Source organism: Thermobia domestica, chromosome 12 (assembly GCF_964235325.1).
Source record: "Thermobia domestica chromosome 12, izTheDome1.hap1.1, whole genome shotgun sequence".
In the NCBI taxonomy this organism is placed as follows: domain Eukaryota; kingdom Metazoa; phylum Arthropoda; class Insecta; order Zygentoma; family Lepismatidae; genus Thermobia; species Thermobia domestica.
In genome coordinates, this window is record NC_137465.1 from 223960280 (window position 1) to 223986336 (window position 26057).

The following is a 26057-nucleotide window of genomic DNA, read 5'->3' on the forward strand; positions in this document are numbered from 1 at the left end:
CTGATCCAAAAACTAATCGTTCACCTTGATCGCAATCTTTTGATGCATTTTTTGATAATTCTTTAACTTCTCGGCCAAGATTCCAATCTCTTGACCCATTTTTGATCATTCCTAAAATCTTGTTTTTCTCCATTTTTCGAATACTACGCATCGGAGTTTACACTCAAGCAGACCCGTTTGCTCATCTCAATAAGATTTATTGAATAATTAATGTTCCATCTTTAAAAACATTTCCCTCCATAAAACGCTAATGATGAGTTTAAAACAAAAAGTAATGGGGTTGGATATCTTGTTTTTGAAGATTGTTCTCTTAAAGATGAGGTTACTTAACATCTTTCTCTTTTGAACATTATCCATCTATATGTCTTACTGTTTCACACATCGCAAGTTGTTCCTGACTTACATTTAGCTTCCTATTATGATCTGCTCTTTACCGGAAGCGATGAGAGTGCCGATATCCGATGTCGATTACGAGCAAAACGGACAAATTTCCTCTTCTATAGTTACTTTTAGGGAGGGGTTTTCGAGCTTGAACAAATATCTTTAAAAGATTAAAACAACGTCTGTCGAAAATGAAGAGGAAAAAACAGAATGTTCTTCTGTCTTTCTACTACATGTTTCAATCTTTTTTCTCTCAATTAATTGTGATTGGTTAGTGCAGTTTCTCAAACTGTGGTTCACGAGGTCTGCCTTGTGATGCTCTTAAGTTGTACATTAGTCAAAATTTACATTAAGTTAACTTAAAGGCAATTGCTATCAGTTGATAGACCCCTAATATCATACAAGTAGAGATTATACGTTACAACTTACATATAAATTCTTCCATGGTAGCTAGCTCACGTGGTTCGGATTCCACGTTAATCAGTTGGTCCACGTCTTATATAGCCTTGCTGCTGAAGGAAACGTTAAACTCAAAATCAACTAATTCTTCATTGGTAATGCAGAGAGGCTAAATAATATGACGATGATAAGGTTGATTATCATGGACGAATAAGGGAAATGAGAGAAAACCGGAGAATCCGGAGAAAATCCATGCACACGGTGTTTGTCTACCACAAAATTGACATGATGAGAGCTTGGTTCTTCTTGTATAGATATATAGCGTGCCCATAAAAACACTCCGTGATTTTAATTGGTTATGAAATGAGAACTTTTTGAAATTTTATGTTCACTTTTTGCAGAAAGATAATCAACATACAAAATTTCATATGGCATATGTTCATTACAGGCACTGGATGTGGTCCCCACGTGTTACGCAGCAAACATCTATTTGATAATCAAGCTCACTACTCATTTTTCGAAGCGTATCCGGCGTGATTGTCTTGATAGATTTTGAAATTCATTCCTTCAGTTTTTACCATAGTTGGGGCTAGTGGATGTACGTACACTGTATTTGTGACATACACCTACAGGAAAGTATCATATACAGTAAGATCTGGTGACCTAGCAGGCTAGTAACATTTTAAATAATAGTAAGGCATAAATGTGCATACCCATATAATTACCAATATTTAATACAAGTAAAAGTGTAAGAAATATTATAAAGTATGTCATGTTGGGGTCAAAAAAGACCCCCAAGCGAACTTCTAGTGTTAAAAGCAAAGCTTGTACAATGGAAAATATTATTCACAATTAATATTAGCAAAGCTTGTACAATGGAAAATATTACTCACAATTAATATTAGCAAAGCTTGTACAATGGAAAATATTACTCACAATTAATATTAGCAAAGCTTGTACAATGGAAAATATTACTCACAATTAATATTAGCAAAGCTTGTACAATGGAAAATATTACTCACAATTAATATTAGCAAAGCTTGTACAATGGAAAATATTACTCACAATTAATATTAACAAAGCTTGTACAATGGAAAATATTACTCACAATTAATATTAGCAAAGCTTGTACAATGGAAAATATTACTCACAATTAATATTAGCAAAGCTTGTACAATGGAAAATATTACTCACAATTAATATTAGCAAAGCTTGTACAATGGAAAATATTACTCACAATTAATATTAACAAAGCTTGTACAATGGAAAATATTACTCACAATTAATATTAGCAAAGCTTGTACAATGGAAAATATTACTCACAATTAATATTAGCAAAGCTTGTACAATGGAAAATATTACTCACAATTAATATTAGCAAAGCTTGTACAATGGAAAATATTACTCACAATTAATATTAGCAAAGCTTGCACAATGGAAAATATTTCTCACAATTAATATTAGCAAAGCTTGCACAATGGAAAATATTACTCACAATTAATATTAGCAAAGCTTGTACAATGGAAAATATTACTCACAATTGATAGGCATGCTCATTTTGGCATACAACAATTACTAACTGTATAACCGACTAATTTGAACCGTCAGAACAAAAATTCCAGTTTATTCCCCGAGACATTTAAGCATTACGTAACTATTACGGGGAATCTCAAATTTGAATTCAATAGATGCAAATGTATTACATCATTCAATCATTCTTTGCAGTTTTAATTCGCATTTTCAGCAATGAGGCTTCATGAGACGTACACCTGAAATTACAGCTACTTAGCGTCGGTGTTTATGGATGCATGTCCACATTTTGAGACTAAACACTCTGTCGTTATACTTTTTCCGAAATTCCCTGATTTGTCAGTATTTTGTACCCAAAAGTGTATTGTCTTCCCAATATGGTCTAGTTTATTGCTAACAACTCTCAATGAGGAATGTTAGGGTTAGCTACTTCAACACAACAGGAGCCACGTGCGCTTCTTCTTCCCGTCTCTAATGTATATCATTACTTCAGGTTAAGGTCAGTTATGCAAGTGTTTGGTAAATATAGTGTCATTCTTACCCTTATTAATATGTAAAAGAACGTGTGTGTGTGTGTGTGTGCGTGTGTGTGTGTGAAAGAAAGAGACAGAGAGTGTCTGTCTGTCTGCCTATCATCAGATTTTCCCATACAAAGGAATATCCAGCATATCAGTCAGATAAGGAGCCCAGTAGATTCTAAATAGTTAATGTTTATATCGTAAGTTAATCAGATGGAGGTTTGTCCACATTTGGCCATTTCTGAATGTGGTAAAAAATTTCTTTCATTCTAACATCCCAAGATTATGTCCTTTAAGGGTCTTCACTACAGCGAAATTAAACTACCGCTAATTTTAGAGTTTATCTGTAATATCTTCAAAACAAATAAAAATATTCGAAAGGCAGAAACGTAGCGAACTAGACAATACGATTTTGCATGTGATACCGTTATCACAATTCATCTATCTGCTTTCGATTTGCAACAGTAGATAGATTTACCATTTTTTGCGGTGTCCCGACAAAACGTACCAGCGACAAAACGTACCACTTGAATTTTCACGACAAAACGTACCACTTTTGACGACCTGTCATAAATGACAACCTGTCATGGATTAATTAAAACATTTCTGATATTTATTCCACGACAAAACGTACCACTTATATAAATTACAACCTGTCTTGGACTAATTAAAACATTTCGGATATTTAATCCGCGACAAAACGTACCACTTCAAGCATTTTTTTTTTCCAGCTTGTTCACAGATTATTCTCCAGATCGAACAAACTTCTCTTAAAGGTTCTGTACGTGACAAACGTAACATTAAACACGTTTATCAGCGAGTAAAAGAACACGAGTCTTCCAAAATACATTAGACCAATGAGGGTGCTTACATATCTAACAAAAGAGAACATAATGTTAAGAAACTACTTCCTCATGAACAGGTAAAACAACGGCAGTATAAGGTTGAGAAGAACAGACAGGTAATGTATCGAGTTGTCAAAGTGCAGAAACTCATTGGTAAAAGAGGGCTCATTTACAGAGGAAATGTAGCAGCCTATAAACTGAAAGACACAGCTATAGATCATGGAAACTTTTTGGATATTATTCCTTTCTTAAGCAAATTTGATCTTCCGCTTGAAAGTAATTTAGATAAGGTCACCGAGAAGAGTCATATACGCGGAGGTGAGGTGAGGTGATTTTAGTTTAGCGTCCCGTTCAGCAGCGAGTCTATATGAGACGTGGACCTACTGATTAACGTGGAATCCGAACCACATGAGCTCCCGCCGGGAATTGAACCCGGGTCTCCCACGCCAAAGGCGCGTACGCTAACCGCTTAGCCACGAGGGAGCTCATATATGAGGAAGTAAGCAGAATAGTGGTCGCATAACTTTTACTAAACACGGTGAATTAGGTTTTGAATGCTATCAACACACTTACCAGAGAAGATATTTCGAACGAAGTCTCTCAAGCTTCAATATTTTCTGTTCTATTAGACACTACTCAAGATATAATAGTTTTAGGCCAGTGTTCTGTTGTTTTACGGTATGTTTTTAAAATGGTTGTTAAACAAAGTATTGTTGTCATTGTAAAATGCATCTCTACCACAGGCCAGTGTCCTTGCGGTTTACTGCTGGAAATTCTGCAGAAGTTGAACCTTGATATTAAGAAGTGTATTGGAAATTCAACCGATGGCTCAAGTAACATGCAAAGACAATATTCGGATTTTTTCAATTCACCTATGATCAGTTACACGTGTGATTCAGTTGATTTTGAGTTTGACGGCCCTTTTAGCAGCGAGGTTATATGAGACGGGACATACTGATTTACGGGAAATCCGAAGCACATGAGCTCCCGCCAGGAATCGAACCCAGGTCTCCCACGACAAAGGCACATACGCTAACCGCTTAACCGCTAAGAAACTCAGTTACACGTGTGGTGTTACGCTCATATACTCAATCATGTCATATGTGATCTGACAAAAAAATGCATTGATTCTGTGTCATTGTTCTGCTGAATGACTGTGCGATATTATGCGTGAGTCTTATCAGCGAATGGACATTTGGAAGATCAAATGTTAACAAAGGCGTCTTACAGTTATTGCGGAAACAAGATGGTAGAAAACACATTGTTTTTCAGAAAAAGTTTGGTCATTTTTCGAACCCAGAAAGTGCTTTGTATATAGAGTAGACCATAATAATTTAAAAAAAAAAATGCTTCTACAGAAAATGTCAAACCAAAAGCTAGGTGTAAAGCGAAGGGATATATAAAAGATCTTTCAAGTTCAAAACAATTCGGACAGCACAAATGTTCCTTAAGATATTTCAAGTGACGACCTCTCTGTCAAACTATCTCCAAATAGAGGGTGCTGCTAGTGTAGTCGTATCGGATGGTGCAGACTACTCTGTTCCAAGTGAAAGAGTAGAGAGATGATTTTGAATCCGTTAAGAATGCAGCATTAATCTTTGTAGAATGGGCCAATAACAAATTTGAAGACTTAGAACGTGTTTTTTTTTCTATTGACCTGTCGACAATTCGCCTTCAGAGATGGACAAAGATTTTCCTGTGAATATGAAGATGAAGCTACTTCTATCCAATGACCAGGTACTGCATTGACGCATTCAACACAATATTGGACATGGCAGTTTTGAGTATTTCTTCAAGATTCAAGAAGCAATGTACTTTAAGGATTATTTGGACCCTAGACACTTCAACCAAGTAACCAGACGTGCCTTTCGATAAACTTACATATTTTCTGAAAAGCTTGTTTCCAAGAAGAAGTTTCCAAGGATACTATAAATGTATTCTCTTGGACTTTTGAAGGACGTGGATATCCTTGAAAGTCAGTCTTAATGACGAGCACAACCGAGAAAAAATGATTGTGCTGATGGTGGAAGTGATTCAGAATTAGGAGAAAATACATATGTTTACAAGGAAAGCGAATGCAAAACGTGTTGCAAAATTGTCCAATGTGTTGCTTTTTAATTTTGCAGTAATACTTATCCAGGTTTCCAGCATACAAATTTTTATTGACTTTGCTCGTAACTCAGGTAACATGTGAAAGAAATTTTTCAAAACTGAAATAAACTGAAATACATCAAAAATAGGCTAACAAGTACCATGTCTCAGGAACATTTAAAAACATTTATGTTGATGTCTATTGAAAAAGATTTATTAAAAAATATTTCGAATGCAAAAGTGATAGATACAGTAGCATCAAAAACTAGTACACTAAAATATCTGCTAATTTTGTAATATAGTATACGTTCTCCTTGAACTTCATATAATATTTTAAACAATTCAGAATAATATGCTGATGAAAGAATATCAGGTTTTAATTGTCAATTGTTAATACTATTGACTTACTGTAGAAAGAAACCTGTGCAGCTTGATTTGTGACATTGAGATGCTGATGGCCCTTGTGGGAGAAAGCGCCCGCGCCCCTCTAATAATACCTATCCGTCCCTGGTCCAAAGCCTGGATAAAGTGTGATGGAAATCAGCAAATATTCAAATATTGCATATGTAAGATTCTTGCTTGTCTTGGTCTGGCGAGAATCTTGGAGGTATGCTGTTGGTGTTTCGAGAATCTTGCATGCATGGTTTTAGTCTTAGTCTTGGTCTTTCATCGGTACTTTTCTCACCACCAATCTGTTCAGCTTTTAACCTTATTTTGGCCCATATATATATATATATATATATATATATATATATATATATATATATATATATTGGTCTAGGAATTAATTCGTGCGGTTGGTACGCACACATTGAAGCTGTAGTACAAACACAAAATACATAAATACCTTAAGAAAAATATTGTCCATCGCTAGCCACCACTTTCGCCAATCTGTCAGGCAATGTACGGATTCCGTGGCGAAAGAAGTCCTCATCCTTGGAAGCGATCCAGTCAGAGACCCATGTTTCGATATCTTCTGAAGAAGTAAACCGCTGTCCAATCAAATCGTTGTTCATGCAATCGAACAAGTTGTAGTCCGAAGGAGCAACGTCTGGTGAATACGGCGGGTGGGGTAAAACTTCCCATCCGACATTTTCTAAATAGGTTTTGACCGGTTTTGCGACATGTGGGCGAGCGTTATCATGTTGAACAATAAGTTTATCATGTCTGTTCTCCCATTCTGGTCGTGTTCTGGCCAGAGCTTGCTTCAAACGCATTAATTGTCGTCGATAACGTTCTCCATTCATAGTTTCACCCGGTTGCAGCAGCTCATAGTACACCACACCTTTCATACCCCACCATATGCACAGCATAACCTTTGCACAGTGAATATCTCGTTTTGGTTGTGATGGACCTGGTTCACCTGGTTTCACCCAGGCCTTTTTTCGTTTAGGGTTCTCGTAATGGATCCACTTCTCATCACCCGTAATAATTCGATGCAGAAACCCCTTTCTGCTCTGTCGTTGAAGCAGCAATTCGCAAATGGTTTTTCGTCTTTCAACGTCTCTGTCTTTCAATTCATGTGGAACCCAATGTGACATCTTTTGAATCATTCCCATGGCTTTCAAGCGTTTGGAGACTGTTGTTTGATCAACGCCTAATGCTGCTGCAAGTTGTTCCTGCGTTTGACACGAATCCTGCTCGAGTCATGCTGTCAATTCTTCGTCTTGAAATTTTTTTGGCTGTCCAGCTCGCTCTTGGTCTGCCAAGCCGAAATCACCACTTCTAAACCGTGCAAACCACTTCTGACACGTTCGCTCAGCTAGAGCATGGTCACCATACACTTCCACCAAAATACGATGACTTTCAGTCGCACTTTTCTGCATGTTAAAATAATGCAGCAGGACACCCCGCAAAAACACTTTATCAGGCACAAATTGCGCCATGTTCACTTAACTACAAACTGGTGTTGTTGACGCTTTAATCCACTGCCCTATACTACGAACGATACGCGATGACAGGGGTTTGCAACACATGTGTGGATACACGGAACTGTGGGACGCTCCGTTCGTTGCGCCATCTCTTGTCCACCCGCACGAATTAATTCCTAGACCAAATATATATATATATATATATATATATATATATATATATATATATATATATATCGTCCTATCAAGTGGTACGTTTTGTCGCCTGTCATTATTTGATAAGTAACCCTCCAGGCAAATGGTACGTTTCGCCGCTTGTCATTATTTAAAGTGTTTTTAGAAAACCCTTCACAAGCATCCCTCAGGGTAAGTGGTACGTTTTGTCGGTGGTACGTTTTGTCGCTAGTACGCTTTGTCGCGTATTCTTTTTTGCGGGTTCTGTAATAGTGGCATACCAAAAGCAAATAGGTAAATTGTGATAAAGGTATCACATGCAAAATCCTATTGTCTAGTTTACTACGTTTCTGCTTTTCGAATATTTTTATTTGTTTTGAAGATAGTACAGAAAAACTCTAAAATTAGCGGTACTTTAATTTCGCTGTACTGAAGACCCTTAAGCTAACGGAGACGATGATTAAAGCAAGTGAATGATCATGGAAGAATTGGTGGAATGATAAAGTGGGAGAAAACGGGCGTACCCCAAGAAAACCCACGGGCACAATGTTGTTCACCACAAACTTACATGGTCGGGGATCGAACCAGGGACCCCAAACACCAATGGTAATTGCTCTACCACTGAGCCACTGTGCCTTGCAATTTCTGAATGTCATAACTCTAGGTCTACCATAAATATAATGAGGCAAGGGTTTTATACCATGAATTCATACCGGTAATCGAATCATACCATCTGCGATATAGGCGATAACACCACGCATGGCTTTCTAAGAGAACACACCAAACAGCGTTTAGCATGTGTTTTGGGATTGGTGCCAACAGAAAGCTACAGGAGCCATGCAGCGACAAAGATCTCTTTTGTTTGTATTATGCTTAATTAATGTGTCTCATACGAGAGAGAGTGAGAAAGAAAGAATCAACGCCCAAGCAGAAAAGGAAGATTTAGTTCACAGTATAAAATAAAATTAAAAAAAAAAAACTTCAGATATTTTCTTCTTCTCCTTTTTGGTTTTTGATTATTGGTTAAAGATTCAAAACAAAGGACTATCGACTGAAATTACAAGTTAGAAGAAAGTAAAAATAAAAAAAATGAAATTAGCCATTAACGTTTTCGCTACGAAGGTTGGCGAATTTCCAACATTCCAGCTACAACAACATTGAATTCCTCCTGTAATGGGAAGGAAAGCCAATAAAAAAATGTTTGTTTTCAGAGAATATATGGTTCCGAAATTCATTTAAATAAGCTTCCATCGTAATAGGGAGAGTGATTAACATGCTTTCTAATGAAGATTACCGTATACGGTATTTTATTATTATTTTTAATTGTAAGGAAATAATATAATACGGGACAAAAAATATTATAAATAGAATTTGTTAATATATGACTTTTTCAGTTAAATGTTGTTAGAATATGTAGTTCTTTTTTTGTTTTAATTTGGCACATTCTTATGTAAAATTCCGTAGATAATTTAATCGTTTTGAAAATTAGGCTAACAGATAATTTTGTGTTTAGCAAAACTTAAAAATTTCAACTATAGGCGTACTATCACCAAAACGTTCGAGCATTAAGTGGTTGATACCAGACCCGTATCCACGGGGGGCTAGGGGGGCCTCCCCCCTAAACTTTGGCTGCCCCCCTAAAAGGTTCACGGTAGGCTTGCAAATGAACTATAATATGTGGGTCGCCCCCCCTAACTTCTACCGCCTCCCCTAAATTTTGGGGCTGGCTACGGGCCTGGTTGATACACATAATCTTAATTTCCTTCCCCATCGAATTGAATATGGTTTGTTCAGTTGTTAGTTGGACTTTAAAATACTTGCTCACTGACTTAGAAATAAGGTTTCTCGTCGTTTCTCCAAGAATTATGTCTCGTATCGTGTAGACTTTCGAATAATCATTTCTGATATCGTCTCGATTCTTGGAAACGTATCATATTACTGTGTATGGAAACGTATCATATTACTGTGTATGGAAACGTATCATATTACAGTGTATGGAAACGTATCATATTACAGTGTATGGAAACGTGTCATATTATTGTGTATGGAAACGTATCATATTACTGCGTATGGAAACGTATCATATTACAGTGTATGGAAACGTATCATATTATTGTGTATGGAACGTATCGTATTACTATATATGAGAATGTATCGTATTATTTTATATGGTAATGTATCGTAATACTGTATTTGGAAACGTATCATATTATTGTGTATGGAAATGTTTCATATTAGTGTATATGGAAACGCATCATATTACTATGTATGGAACGTATCATATTACTATATATGGGAATGTATCGTATTATTTTATGTGGGAACGTATCGTATTACTGTATATGAGAACGTATCACTTTACTGAAATGAAAAATGAAATGAAATCTTTAAGTTCTACGTCTCACGGTTATGCCGGTTAGGCTAAAGGAGACGGTGATAATGACAAATGAATGAAATGGTGGAATGAAGAAAATGGGAGGAAACGGGAGAACCCCGAGAAAACCCACGAGCACGGTGTTTGTCCACCACAAAGTCCACACGGCTCGAGCTGGGATCGAACCAGGGACCCCAAGCACCGGAGGTGAACGCTCTCCCACTGAGCCACCGCGCGTATCATTTTACTGTGTATGGAAACGTATCATATTATTATGTATTAAAACGTATCATATTACTGTGCATTGAAACGTTGCATTCTGTACTCTTTTCTGCTAAGCATACGTACAGTTCTTCTTGGCAACCCATCACAACTAAAGATTACATATTCCGGCAACTGTATGTAGCAAATTCTAATTCTTTAGTTCTAAATAAAAATCTTAATTAATCAAGGAAAATCCACGTTTGTTTGAATTAATTCAAACGTGGATAAGAATATAGGGTTTTTGAAAGAGAGGGGGACAGCTAAATTTAAAAAGAAAAATGTTTCTCGCTCACATCAATTTAATATTCGCATGGTCAAATATTGGTTTAATAGGATTTTATCCCCTCTTGCTAAGGACATCAAGGTCTACTTGCATGATAAGTTTGGACAAAATCGTTTGTAGTGCGCAGGGACGCCAGCAGAATTTTTCCCAGAGAGTGCAAATGGCCGACACACATTTTGATCCATGCGAGCAGATAGATAATATAAAATAACAATGATTTACGCGCATATCCTTATGAATTACAGTAAATAAAGCATAGCTCTATGCTATTTAATATACAATAAATATATTAATATATTAGTACTTATAGTATTTGAGAGAAAATTCGTATGTCTGGACATGTATTTCCAGAAACTGAACAAACTTCAAAAATCCAGGGACGGTAATATCTTCCCTTGTACCCAAGTGCAGGCGGCCATGCACGTACGATAGGTAGGTCTACTCTAAGTACAAATCCCGACTTTGTTACGCTACAAACTCCAAATACAATATAAATTCTATAACCTTAATATGTAGATTCAAGTTTGTATTGTCTCAAAGGTAATGTTAAATTCAAACAATAGGAAAAAACAGGCCTTCAAGCAATCCAGCGATCTAATTTCATTAAAATAAATAATTCAAGATATAGGCTAGCAAAATGATCTCTGGCATAATGGAAACAGATACATTTAAATATTGTTAATGATATGCGCACATTTCTACCAACTAAATTTGTAATAGTTTTTTTTTTTCTATTTTAGCAATTATGCATTGAAGCATGTATTTATCGTTTAACCGTCCTCTATTGATTTTAAGAATTCTTTATAAGAAGTACACATTGCATTTATTTTATGTTTAACTGTACTTTATTGGTTTTAAGAAAAAATTATTGAAATTACACAGTGAATTTACTTAACATTTAACTATCGTTTATTGATTTTAGGAAATCTTTATTATAAGTAGTCACTTTATTTACTTAATGTTTAACCGTCCTTTATTGAGTTTTGGAAATCTTTAATATAAGCACATATACTGCTGAGATATGAGATTTAATCTTATTATAGGTTTTAAGTTGCGATGTTTGCGAGAGGTACAACAATTAACTCTCAGAAATCAAATATTAAATAATTTTAATAGAGTTTAATTTAGAGTGTGCATTTAAATGTTTTTTTTAGTGAATTGTCTTTGTTAAGTCTTATATTATGTAGTAATATTTTCTAAGAACTGGAAACACTGTTTTTACGCAATTTAGATTTCATTTGTTATTCAAGATGAAAAGTGTTGAAGAGAGACGGTGGATAAGGCACGAGGCACGAACATTTCTTCCATAATTTTAAAGTTAAGTTTGTTATTTAAGTGCAATGAACACAGTGAAGTTATTATATGTACTTTGTGGTTTATTTTAAGTGTTAGTTAAAAACCAGCGATTAGTAAGGTATAATAAAAACTAAAAACAAGTATTGGAAGTTTCCATTGTTAGAAGACAGTCCATTACCAGTTAAGTAAATCGCGAACATTTAAGAACATAAGCATAAACAGTTTTTTTGGTCCTCCAGTGCCGAATGGAGGAAGTGTTGTGCCAAGAAAAATAATAAGTGAATCATTCAAACAGTCATATTGACTATGTGTGTGTAAAGACAGTGAGTGTTAAGAATCAGAAGCAAAATTGACCTAGTGGACTTATCACGTACGCGCCTACGCATTCAGCTGTGCATTGCAATCTGAAGAAAAACAAAGGCGCAATGTAGCAGTCACGTAGCTAAGTATATTTTTTTGTTTCTTTTACTTGTGTAAAGGTCTGTTGTTATAAGGACTTCAGGTAGATATATCACAAGCAATGGATTCAAATACTAATTCTCTTATAAAGGCAAGAGGCCTAGCTAAAGCTTCCCTTACAAGAATGAAAACATTTGTTGAACAATTTGGAGCAGACGGTGATGTAATGCAAATTAAAGTTAGGTGTGCACGTTTACCCAATATATTCAAAGAATATGATGAAGTGCAAAAACAGCTTGAATTAAAGGACGAAAACAATGAATATACACAAGATAGAGAGTTGTTTGAAGCTACTTACTACGATACTCTTGCAAAAATGACGTCAATTGTTGAAACAGCTGAGAAGGCTAGTAGTAGCAATAGAAGTTCGTCAGATAATTCAACCGCGAATACAGGGTGTCTAAAATTACCAGTCATAAAGCTACCAACATTTAAAGGTCAAGTTATAGATTTCAGACATTTTCATGATACTTTCAGTAGTTTGGTTGTAAACAATCAAAGTTTAGATGATATTCAAAGATTTCATTATTTGTTGTCCTCATTATCAGGTGAAGCAAGCAAATTAGTTGAGAATATACCCGTGACAGGTGAAAATTTCAAACTTGCTTGGGAAATGATATGCAAAAGGTATAATAATCCAAAGCTAATAGCAACTGCTCATGTAAAGGCATTGTTTTCATTACCAACTGTCAGTAAAGATTCAGTGGCGGACTTAAGGACATTATTAAATCAAACTATAAGTAACGTAAATGCACTTAAGGCGTTACAGTTAGATACTCCTTTGGAGGATATATTGTTATCGCACCTAGTTTTGGAAAAGCTAGATGAACAAACACGTAAAGACTTTGAAAATCAAACAAATAGGGAACAGTTTGCTAGTTTAGAAGAACTTCATGTATTTTTAGAAAATAAATACCAGGCCTTAGAATTGGTAAAGTCTACACAATCAAAGTCGCATGTCAGTAAATCGAATGTTGTTAAGGATGTAAAAAATGCTAGACAATCTTATGTGAGTACTAATGTTTTGTGTTCGTTTTGTCAACAAAGTCATGTGTTACACAAGTGTAATCAGTTTCAGAAATTAAGTGTATCCAAAAGATTAAGTTTTGCGAAACAGAACAAACTTTGTTTTAATTGTTTGAAAGTTGTCAACCATGTAGCGAAAGATTGTTCGCTAAGTGCATGCAAAATATGTAATCTCAAGCATCACACGTTATTGCATAGTGATTTTAAGAAATCAAAGCCTAATCATGCTGTAAGTGTTGAAAATGATTCTGTTACGGAACCTGTAGGTGAAAAGTCAATGTCTCAAGGACAGGAAGTTGTTAATACTAGTATTTATTGCTCTGTGAAGCCTAAAAGTAATGTGCGTGTTTTACTTTCAACTGCAGTTGTTCAAGTTAAAGATTGCAATGGTAAATTACATATGGTTAGGGCTTTGCTTGATAGTTGTTCCCAATCTCATTTTGCAACAGAATCTCTCATTCAAAGGTTAAAATTAAAGAAATTTCCTATCAATGTTCCTGTACAAGGTATTAATAATGTAAGTTGCAACGTTAAATACGGAAGTAAGTTACAAGTATTCTCTGCTGTAAGTGATTTTAGTGTAGATGTTGAGTGTTTTGTATTGCCCAAAATAGCGGGAAATTTACCTGATGCTGATATTGACATTAAAGAATGGAACTTTCCACCGAATTTACAGTTAGCGGATCCTAATTTCAACAAGTCTGGTAAGATTGATTTGTTGTTAGGTGCTGGAATTTTCTTTAGTCTACTCAAAGCAGGACAACAGGTGCGTCCAGGAGCGTTTCCAGTTCTCCAAAATACAGAGTTAGGATGGATAGTTTCAGGACAATATCAGATGCCAAAGCACAACAACTTCACGCCAGAACATCGAACATTCTTTTTGCACAACAACGATGATTTAAGCCATCAGCTGCAGAAGTTTTGGAAAATAGAAGATATTCAAGAAACTCCTCTATCCAAAGAAGAAAGGGAGTGCGAAGAACATTTTATCGCAAACACTAGAAGACATTCAACAGGACGCTTTATAGTGAGACTGCCATTCAAACAAGAAGTGACCCAGTTAGGTGATTCTTATAAGACAGCTGTTCAGCGTTTACAACAACTAGAAAAAAGGTTAAATAGATGCCCCAAGTTACGCACAGATTATGTGGCATTCCTTGAAGAGTATGAAGCTTTGGAACATATGAAGGAAGTGGAAGGCAACTCTAATATTACTCAAGGATATTACTTGCCTCATCATCCAGTTATTAAGGAAGCTAGTACTACGACGAAGACTAGAGTAGTATTTGATGCATCCGCATGCTCAACTAGTGGCATTTCACTGAACGATGTTCTCAAAGTTGGTTCAACTGTGCAAGACGATTTGCAGTCAATTATATTAAGGTTTCGCACCTACCCTATAGCTTTTACTGCAGATATAGAGAAGATGTATCGACAGATTTTGATGGATGAGCGTGACTGTAAATTCCAGAAGATCTTGTGGAGAAGATCAGAAGAAGAACCCATTAAGGTATATGAATTAAAGACTGTCACATACGGAACAGCCTCAGCGCCTTTCCTTGCTACTCGGTGTCTCCAGCAATTAAGTGCAGAAGAAGCTTGTGAATATCCGAAGACAGCTCAAATTCTCAAGAATGACTTCTATATTGACGATTGTATTTCAGGGGCTGAAAGTGTGGAGGAAGCTTTAAAGATAAAGGACGAATTAATACAAATGCTACAAAAGGGTGGTTTTTTGCTAAGAAAGTGGTGTTCCAACAGTACTGAATTATTGGAATCCATCTCTGAAGAATTGAGAGAAACACAACTTCCATTACGCTTAGACGATAAGGGTCAAGTCAAAACATTAGGATTACTTTGGCATCCAGCAACTGATCAACTTCAAGTGATGAATGGATTCACTTTAAATCAAAGGTCGAATAATAATTTAACAAAACGCAAGATGTTGGGTATTATTGCTTCAATCTTTGATCCGTTGGGAATTGTTAGTCCAATAACAATCGTATGTAAGATAATTCTTCAAGATCTGTGGCAAGCAGGATTGGAGTGGGATGAAACACTTCCTAAAGAACTACAGCAAAGATGCAAGACAGTACTTGAATTCATTCCTTCATTATCAGATATCAGTGTAGACAGAATGGTTCTTCAGTTGGGTACCTTGATAGACATTCAAGTTCACGCTTTCTCAGACGCTTCAGAAAAGGCTTATGGGACATGTGTGTATTTAAGATCCGTCAGCAAGGATGGTCAAGTTACTTCAAAGTTATTATGTGCTAAGTCCAAAGTGGCGCCCATAAAGAAGATTTCCCTGCCTCGCTTAGAGTTATGTGCAGCAGTGTTATCAGCAAAACTTGTCAAGAAAGTAACTAAGGCATTAAAACAACGAATATCCCAGGTGTATATGTGGACAGATTCTATGGTGGTCTTAGCATGGTTAAGAGCAAGTCCAAATAGATGGAAAACATTTGTTGGCAATCGAGTTGCTGAGGTACAAGAAGTGGGAGGAGAATGGAGACACGTCGCTTCAAGTGACAATCCTGCGGATATTATATCAAGAGGAACAAGTCCTGACAAGTTAATACATAATAGTTTGTGGTGGAACGGTCCTCAATGGTTACAGTGTTCTTCACTTGATTGGCCTAAGACGGAGCCTGCCCCACTCAGAGAGATTCCTGAACAGAAGAAATTAAAATCAAGTTACTTAGTGACAACTCAAGATAATAGTATAATCGAAAGATTCTCTACTTTGAACAAACTTCAGAGAGTCTTGGCTTATTGTATGCGGTTTTCCAAGAATGCTAAAGTAGAAACATCAAGAAGAAATGTAGACGCTCTTACTTTGGAAGAAATTGAAGAAGTTTTAATCAGACTAATACGAGAAGTTCAAAGTTCAGTTTATGCTAAGGAAATGGCTGATCTTAAAGAAAGTGGAAGAGTTAGCAATAAGAGCAAACTCTTGTCTCTCAATCCTTTCATATGTGATCAACAATTACTAAGAGTTGGTGGAAGATTAAAGATGTCTGAACTTGAATTTGATGTTAAACATCAAATTATTCTACCACCAGATCATCACCTAACAAGACTAATTATAGAACATGAACACAGGCGATTGCTACATTCTGGATGTCAGTTAATGCTAGCATCACTAAGGCAAAGGTATTGGATACCTAATGGTAAAAATGCCATTAAGAAAGTTATTAGAAGGTGTATTACATGTCAAAGATTAAAGGCGTCTGGACCAGAACAATTAATGGGACAACTACCAAAACATAGAGTAGAACTAACAAGACCTTTCACAAATTCTGGAATTGACTTTGCCGGTCCTATTTATATCAAAACTGGTACCAGAAAGTCAAAAACAAAGGTGAAGTGCTACATTGCAGTGTTTGTGTGTTTAGCAACAAAGGCTATCCATCTCGAAGTTGTGAGTGATCTTACTAGTCAGGCATTTTTAGCTGCTTTGAGAAGATTCATATCTCGTCGAGGTAAATGCAAGCATATCTATAGCGACAATGGAACTACGTTCATTGGTGCCAACAAGGAACTTCAAGAAGTCGCAAAGTTGTTGCATACAGCTGACCATCAAGAAAGGATTAAGAATTTTGCAACTACTGAAGGAATCCAATGGCATTTTATTCCGCCATATTCGCCCAACTTCGGTGGTCTTTGGGAGGCTGCAGTTAAGTCCTTTAAATACCACTTAAGAAGAGTCATGGGAATGTCATATCTCACGTTTGAAGAATTAACAACATTAGTCACACAAATAGAAGCTTGCTTAAATTCGAGACCTCTTGTAGCATTATCCAATGATCCTAATGATCCAGTAGCATTAACTCCTGGTCATTTTCTTATTGGTCAACCATTGACAGCACTACCAGAACGTGACTTACATCAGGAGAAGATTAGTTCAATTCAAAGATGGCAAAGGATCCAACAACAATTTCAACAGTTTTGGAGAAGATGGTATATTGAATATTTGTCACAACTACAAGGAAGAAACAAGTGGAAGAGAAGCTGTGCCAACATACAGCCAGGTCAATTGGTGGTTCTCAAAGAAGATAAGCTACCTCCTCTATCGTGGAAATTGGGAGTCATCACTGAAGTGCATTCTGGACCTGACGGTTTGGTTCGAGTGGCTACTGTTAAAACTTCCAATGGTTTATATAAACGCTCAATTAGAGGACTTTGTGTTTTACCAAATAATGATGAATCGTAATGTCATTCATGTTAAAGTATATTTATTTCCTGTTTTAGTCTATTTTATTTGTTGTTATGTAAAGTTTGTTTTCTTTTCTTTTTTTTAAAAAAAGGTCACTAGCCCTTTTTTGGCGGGCGGCATGTTAAGTCTTATATTATGTAGTAATATTTTCTAAGAACTGGCAACACTGTTTTTACGAAATTTAGATTTCATTTGTTATTCAAGATGAAAAGTGTTGAAGAGAGACGGTGCATAAGGCACGAGGCACGAACATTTCTTCCATAATTTTAAAGTTAAGTTTGTTATTTAAGTGCAATGAACACAGTGAAGTTATTATATGTACTTTGTGGTTTATTTTAAGTGTTAGTTAAAAACCAGCGATTAGTAAGGTATAATAAAAACTAAAAACAAGTATTGGAAGTTTCCATTGTTAGAAGACAGTCCATTACCAGTTAAGTAAATCGCGAACATTTAAGAACATAAGCATAAACAGTCTTATACACTGGGAAAAGCTACCACTAACAGATTTCTCTGACACATACCTGGTAGATCCTGACTATGATGAATATTCTATTTCCGTCCCTTCGATTATTGTTCAGCTTCAATTATAAAATAGTTTTAGTTGATGACGTATTATTATCTCAGAGACAGAGTAATGAAGGCTAGTAAACCTTTACTGGTCCTGTAATAATTCTGCCTCACTTGAAATGCATAGTCTACTGTTTAAAACGAAGTCTTGTAAAAGAAGAGTATAGAACTTAAGTTATGTCCATGTCCATGAGGACAACGAACATAGATCTTGCGTATTTCTTTCCTGAGTACACTGGGCCTCATCTTTAAAAGTACCTAGGATTTTATATCAGGATCTTTGCTAAGGTTAATAACCTAAAAGCTAGTGGACGTGACGTAAATCCACGTACAGGAATAAAATTTTTATCGAGTTCGGAAGTTCCAGAACAAATATCGGAATTTAGGGAGCAAGAAGTATATCTGTGCCAGCTTTATGTAAGAAAGACAGTCATCAACGCATAAGACGAATTCACAGACATGACTGTATAATAGAGTATTTACATCATCATCCAATTTTTACATACACTTATTTACAAATAAGTAAACTTAGTCCCGTATTTCCTAAAATTGCGTAAAATGAAAATTAGATTTGGCTCAAAATGAAAGCTAAGATTAGGACTACCACATCTCCGTGCTTAGATCCAGGGAAAAAATGTTCCAAGGGGCACACTTAGTATTCGCAGGGGCACTACTGGTACTATTTTGTTTATTATTATATTATAGACGTATTATTTTATCTTTATCGAGGGGCACTCTCAGAGCTCCAGAGCTCAGTCCCCCTAAAAAAATCATGTCTGGAAAAACACTGTTCGGATTCTGTGTTGCTACGCAAGACAGAAATAAAATCTAAGATTAAATGTGAGAAATAACATCTGAAGCCTAAACAATAAAGTATTTGAAGTTAGTATCTGAACAATAAAATGATTTGAAGATCTGAATATACCTTACAAATAAAATATCTCATTTCTTTGTATATAAGAAATATTCCTAACCAAAAATTAAATGTTTTAATGTTCAGTTAAAATAATAAACTTCCAAAAATAAAATCAGCAATAGCACACTCCAACAATTGAATGTCACTCATATAAAGAGTTATTTATCCTATAAAACTATTGAATAATTTTTTTCATTAAACATTGTTGATGTAGTCTTTACAATAGACAAACATTTTGCTTTTGCTCTTCTTTATGTGTATTAACCCTTAGCTGGAAGTATGTGTCTGACACACACGCGTGATTTTTTCTTTTGCTGTGCTGGCAAAAGACGTATTATAGACGTATTATTTTATCTTTATGTTTGTTTCAGTGAAGTGAGCTGATACATACACAGTGATAAGAATAAATATATGAAATACTTCGTCAAGGGAACCAAAGTTTCGGCGTTCCGTGTCTATCAGACACATACTTCCAATTATGTAATAAAAATCATCCTTCCAGTTAAGGATGATCGTAAAAATAAACCTGTAAGACGTAACCTTGTGCTTGGAAGTGCTTACACTTAGACCTTCACTCAAGCTGTTTTTGCTAACTCTGAAAAAAAAAAAAAATGTCGTCCGATGCCATGCTTAAAACTGAATAATACAAAGCATTAAGAAGTGTTTCCAATTACTTTATAAAAATCAGAATCAATTACTCACAACCAGGGTTGCCAACTTTTCTTAAGAAAAAATCGGGACGGTACAATCAGTGTTGGAGCGCCCTTCCCCCCCCCCCGGGGGAAGATGACTCCGCGTACGGCGAGTCATTGAAAACAATGTAAACAACAATCAGCTTAATAACACGAACCTGAATGAATTCAGCACTTTATTTTTTTATAAATTTTCTCTTCCACTGGTCATCACTATGTATAAGCAATATTATGCAACAAATTGAAACCAAAACAACTGTAATTTATTTAATATAAACAAAGTTTAGAGACAAAACTGTATACATTTTTTTTTTATCACAAATGAGTGCATAACATTGTTAAAGAATTACTGACAAAAAGTATTACTAAAATCAAATCTTATTCTTTGGCTATCATCATACCACAAATTCAAACCAAGACAATTGCAATTTATTAAATATAAAATACGTTTAAAAAGAAAACTAAATAGGATGTTTGGTTTTTACCACAAACAAATGAGTTATAGTTAGCGTGGCGGCCACCCGCTGAAGTGAGCGCTACTATTACTGCCACTGCTGTAGCAGTCGCTTTTACGTAGAGGTTAGAAAAACAATACTTTTAGCGCTGCATAGAATATGCTATCATCATAATCGGCTGGATTATCAACTCAAAACAATTAGGAAATAGCCATATATGGCCCAGTAAAATATTAATTTTGAAAATTGATAAATCCGGACAATATGAGTCCCGATGAGTGTCCGGTCGGGACAGGGGACAAATAAGTCAGAAATCGGTACAGTCCCGACAGAATCGGGACGGTTGAGAACCCTGCTCACAACACTATATAATAACAAATGTAATAATGCACTAATAGTTTTAGAAATTAGAAATCAATTAACACTATATGTACTGACTGGCTCAAACCTCTTGACTGTTAAGGAGTGCCCGAGTTTTCGACAATACCCAATGAAAGTTACGCTAGGTTCTCTAATATGTGATGCTTGGGAGAAATATTATTTGCACTCAAAAGTGTCTGTGTTAGTAGAATGTTAGTGTACATTTTGGTAAAAGGAAAATTGTTTCTAAATAATTAGGGGAGAAAAGTACGATTATAAGTACATTGGTTCACGAAGATTGCTTCTTCATATGCAATTTAATCTAAACCAGGACGTGGGAGACCTGGGTTCGATTCCTGGCGGAAGCTTATGTGGTTTGGATTCTACGTTAATCAGTAGGTCCCGTTTCATATAGCCTCGCTGCTGAAAGGGACTTTAAACTCAAAATCAACTTAACACAATCTAAACCATTTTTTGTTCTTTCACCTTCTCATTTACTTCGTTCTTCCATCTGTCTTTCACAAAAGAAACGTTTCGCATTGACTTGTACACGAAAGAAAATGAAATCTGACAACGTCGCTCTTACGTCATTGGTTTTCGCCAAACGTCAAGAGGTTTGTGCCGGACATTAGATGTTATATTTCAATAACGTAAAACACTGTAAAAACACTAATTATTTCAGAATAGATAAAACAAACACACAAACAAATTAATTGTGGTATGCTCCAATGTTCTCTTCACTGTATGACATAAGTCTGTAGGTAGTGAAATATATCTGAATGATACAAATGCTCAGTCCAGTGCGTAAGATTGAGTATAGGTGTTATTATTATAAAAATACGGTAAGTGTTGCATTTAATATTCAAGTGTTTAAAAAGTGAGGAAGAAGTTTTGAAAATGAGTGAATAATGATGTTTGTATAAGTGTTTTCCCTCCAACAGATGGAACTTTAACTCACTGTCAAGATTTATAAACTAATTAGGTAACTATATTGTTAGATAATAGATAAATCTATCCCTGGAAAATATATTATAAAATATAAATTCGCTTTTGGTCAGATAAATGGTATTTTTAAAGAAAATAATGTTGCATGATCTATCTTAATCTAAAACTTATTGCTATAAATAATGTACTATTTAATTAGATCTAATAGATAAAACTGATAGTTGTTAATATAGTACATATAACTAAAGTTTTGGAGAGTGTACAGCTATTAATGAGTTTTGTAAATTCTATAACCTTAAATATCTATATTGTTAAAAATAAGATAGAATGTTATCTTCTGGATATCCTATTTTGCCTATAAAATAGTCATTATTTTAATTCTTTATTTGGCTTAAATACCAAGAAATAGACTGAATAGTCATATTCTACTACTTTTTTTCTTTCAATATCTATCAGAATGTTATAAATGTTTGTCACAGTTTAGGAGCCCGTAAAGTTGTTATAATTTAAAATACTTAATAGTCTCTATCCTAGGAAATTATTTGTCATATCTTAGTTACTTTATATTTGAGCGCTCTAAATCTATTCAGGAGTAAAATATCTATTATCGTGAAAATATATCATTGCCAAAATCTTAAGAAATAATTACTTATCAAGTGTAAAATTATGTTTTATTTGGTCTAGGAATTGATTCGTGCGGTTGGTACGCACACATTGAAGCTGTAGTACAAACACAAAATACATAAATACCTTAAGAAAAATATTGTCCATCGCTAGCCACCACTTTCGCCCATCTGTCAGGCAATGTACGGATTCCGTGGCGAAAGAAGTCCTCATCCTTGGAAGCGATCCAGTCAGAGACCCATGTTTCGATATCTTCTGAAGAAGTAAACCGCTGTCCAATCAAATCGTTGTTCATGCAATCGAACAAGTAGTAGTCCGAAGGAGCAACGTCTGGTGAATACGGCGGGTGGGGTAAAACTTCCCATCCGACATTTTCTAAATAGGTTTTGACCGGTTTTGCGACATGTGGGCGAGCGTTATCATGTTGAACAATAAGTTTATCATGTCTGTTCTCCCATTCTGGTCGTGTTCTGGCCAGAGCTTGCTTCAAACGCATTAATTGTCGTCGATAACGTTCTCCATTCATAGTTTCACCCGGTTGCAGCAGCTCATAGTACACCACACCTTTCATATCCCACCATATGCACAGCATAACCTTTGCAAAGTGAATATCTCGTTTTGGTTGTGATGGACCTGGTTCACCTGGTTTCACCCAGGCCTTTTTTCGTTTAGGGTTCTCGTAATGGATCCACTTCTCATCACCCGTAATAATTCGATGCAGAAACCCCTTTCTGCTCTGTCGTTGAAGCAGCAATTCGCAAATGGTTTTTCGTCTTTCAACGTCTCTGTCTTTCAATTCATGTGGAACCCAATGTGACATCTTTTGAATCATTCCCATGGCTTTCAAGCGTTTGGAGACTGTTTGATCAACGCCTAATGCTGCTGCAAGTTGTTCCTGCGTTTGACACGAATCCTGCTCGAGCAATGCTGTCAATTCTTCGTGTTGAAATTTTTTTGGCTGTCCAGCTCGCTCTTGGTCTGCCAAGCCGAAATCACCACTTCTAAACCGTGCAAACCACTTCTGACACGTTCGCTCAGCTAGAGCATGGTCACCATACACTTCCACCAAAATACGATGACTTTCAGTCGCACTTTTCTGCATGTTAAAGTAATGCAGCAGGACACCCCGCAAAAACACTTTATTAGGCACAAATTGCGCCATGTTCACTTAACTACAAACTGGTGTTGTTGACGCTTTAATCCACTGCCCTATACTACGAACGATACGCGATGACAGGGGTTTGCAACACATGTGTGGATACACGGAACTGTGGGACGCTCCGTTCGTTGCGCCATCTCTTGTCCACCCGCACGAATTAATTCCTAGACCAAATAATATATTCTTATATTAATATTATTAAAATTCAGCTGTGATATATCCCGAGTCGGCGTTTTGCGCTACCCTCTAATGGAATCATATTTTAACTATCTGTTCTTCAATTTACGAATACTATACAATCCTTAGTTTGTTTTCTTTGACCCAAAAGGTTATTTTTAATTTTTATTTATTTTTTTTACTAATGTATATCTACTAATGTATACCTAATGTATACTAATGACTCTTTGAGTAATCTTAATTCTTGCTTAGGTGTCTGTATTTATTGCCATGTGCAATCATTATATTCGTAGATTTACATTCAGCATAATACTTAGAGTCTATATTCAATATTTAATATTCTCATATTCTATATATATGGTGCTTCAAAAGAACACTGACAACGTGTAGAAGGTGATTCCTGACACCAAGGTAAGATAAAAATTATAGACCAACCTGGATGCAGAAATCCGTCATTTTGGAGTTATGGGATGTCGAAAACATGAAAAAATAAATTTTAAAGGTCTGTAGCTTCAATAATATGGGGTCTACCGTAGTCGAGTAAAGACTTCACGTAGGAACTAGTATGTGCTCTATCCAAATACCCATACAATATCCCTGAGGTATTTCCACAGCAATTTTTATGGAGGTAGTTGGTGAGTATTTCAAATTATATGTTCGTAGAAGAACTCCCTGTATAAAAATCGTTGAGTGAGTACTGCAGGATTCTGAAACATGTATTTTTGGATAGTGCACGAATTAGTTCCTAAATAAAGTCTTGACTTAACTATGGTAGGTTCCAAGTATTGGAGACACGGACCGTTAAACTTTTTTTTTTTTTTTTTTTTGCTATAACAGAATTCTGTACTCAGGTTGTTCTATACCTTTTTTCTTATCTTGGTATCAGGAATCACATCCCAAAAGTTGTCGATGTTGTTTTGAAACACCCTATATATATATATATATATATATATATATATATATATATAATTCTTATATTCGTGCATTATTGTGTATATTACTGCATTGATCATCATACACTTACAGAAATAAATATGTTATCTAGTAAGTTATAATATAATAAATTCGTTTATTATTGTTGTCTAATCTCATAATTCTTTGTCCTCTCTTTTTAGGTAAGTATTTTGTGCGTCTAGGATTCATTATCGAATTTTATATATGTCTTCAGTACGTGAGTATCTGCTTAAAATTCATATTATAAAATAGTAAAATTAATGTAATAGTAAAATAACTTAATATTTTATTCTGATGCTTTGAGGAATAATTCTTTAACAAATTGTTCACCAATAATTAATTTCGTATTTCCATAGATACTGGCTAATTCGGTAGAAATCATAGTACCGGTACTAAATGAATAATAAAAAAATCCACGTACTTTACAAACGGCCAAAGGAAGCTTTTATTCCTTTTGGAAGCAGTATTTCAGCGGCCTCTAACTAATTTTCTTGCCGAAGACTGACTGTGTTCGCATAAATAAATATGTCCGAGCAAAGTCATCGGAAATGGCCTATCAAATTAATATATATATGCGCATTACATTTCTAAATAGTATTCTTTATAAAATACATTTGCCTAAGGCCTCTTTCACACTGCATGCCGTGCCATGAAAGGCGCCGTGCAGTGTGTACAAAAGTCGTGCCGTGAAACATACGGCTTTTGTCGTGAACATCACGGCAGCTTTTCTGCCGGCCAAACTGATTTGATGTCTTTACGATAGTGACAGTATGGATGATTGAGATATGTTAATATATTTGTTCCGGTTCAACTTAAAATATTAAAAAACGAAGGCATAGATGAAGGAAATGGGTTTATTTCTTAAATATTCAAAGACCTGTGGCTGGTGCATTTGTGTTATTATTTAGTGACTTAAGAAGAGGTGAAATGAAAGTTTTAAATTATACTCGTATGTCGATAGCAACCTTTGATGAGTTATTGGAGAAAATAAAAGTACAAATTTTAAGGCAAAATACCCACTTAAGACATGCCATTTCACCGACTGAAAGACTTGCCGTAGCTCTGAGGTAGTTGGAAATTCTAAGTTTCGAAAATGGACGTTTCGAAAATGTTTGATGTTCCATTTACACATTTGTATCCAATTGTAATTTGATTTTGAAAACATATATCTCGAGTAATACAATATCAAATTGTAACAGCCAAGGTGGGTAATGTTGCCATGACCGTCCCTTCCCAGAAAAACTAAATCTTTGAAAATCAGGAAAGAAAGTTTTACGTTCCCTTCCCTCTACTCAAACAAGTAGCCCCTCCGAGAAGAGTTTCCCGGGCCAGGTATGTGGTTAACAACGCCGCTTAACGCACGTAAAAATGTAAGCTACTGAAAGAGAATGGTATGCTAAAGTTCAACAAATAATAATAAGTCTTCAAAGGTTGCAGGAACATAACTCTACTTGATAAACAACACAAAAAAAATTCAG

At 35.5% G+C, this 26057-nt stretch overlaps 1 protein-coding gene across 1 annotated transcript; it reads left to right on the forward strand.

Annotated features, from left to right (window-relative positions):
- Nucleotides 1–12546: 12546 nt before the first annotated feature.
- On the forward strand, nt 12547–17727 carry LOC145666274 (uncharacterized). The gene has a single exon (XM_081733337.1). It carries the CDS (start codon nt 12547–12549, stop codon nt 17725–17727), a length of 5181 nt encoding a protein of 1726 aa, XP_081589463.1.
- The last annotated feature ends 8330 nt before the right edge of the window (nt 17728–26057 follow it).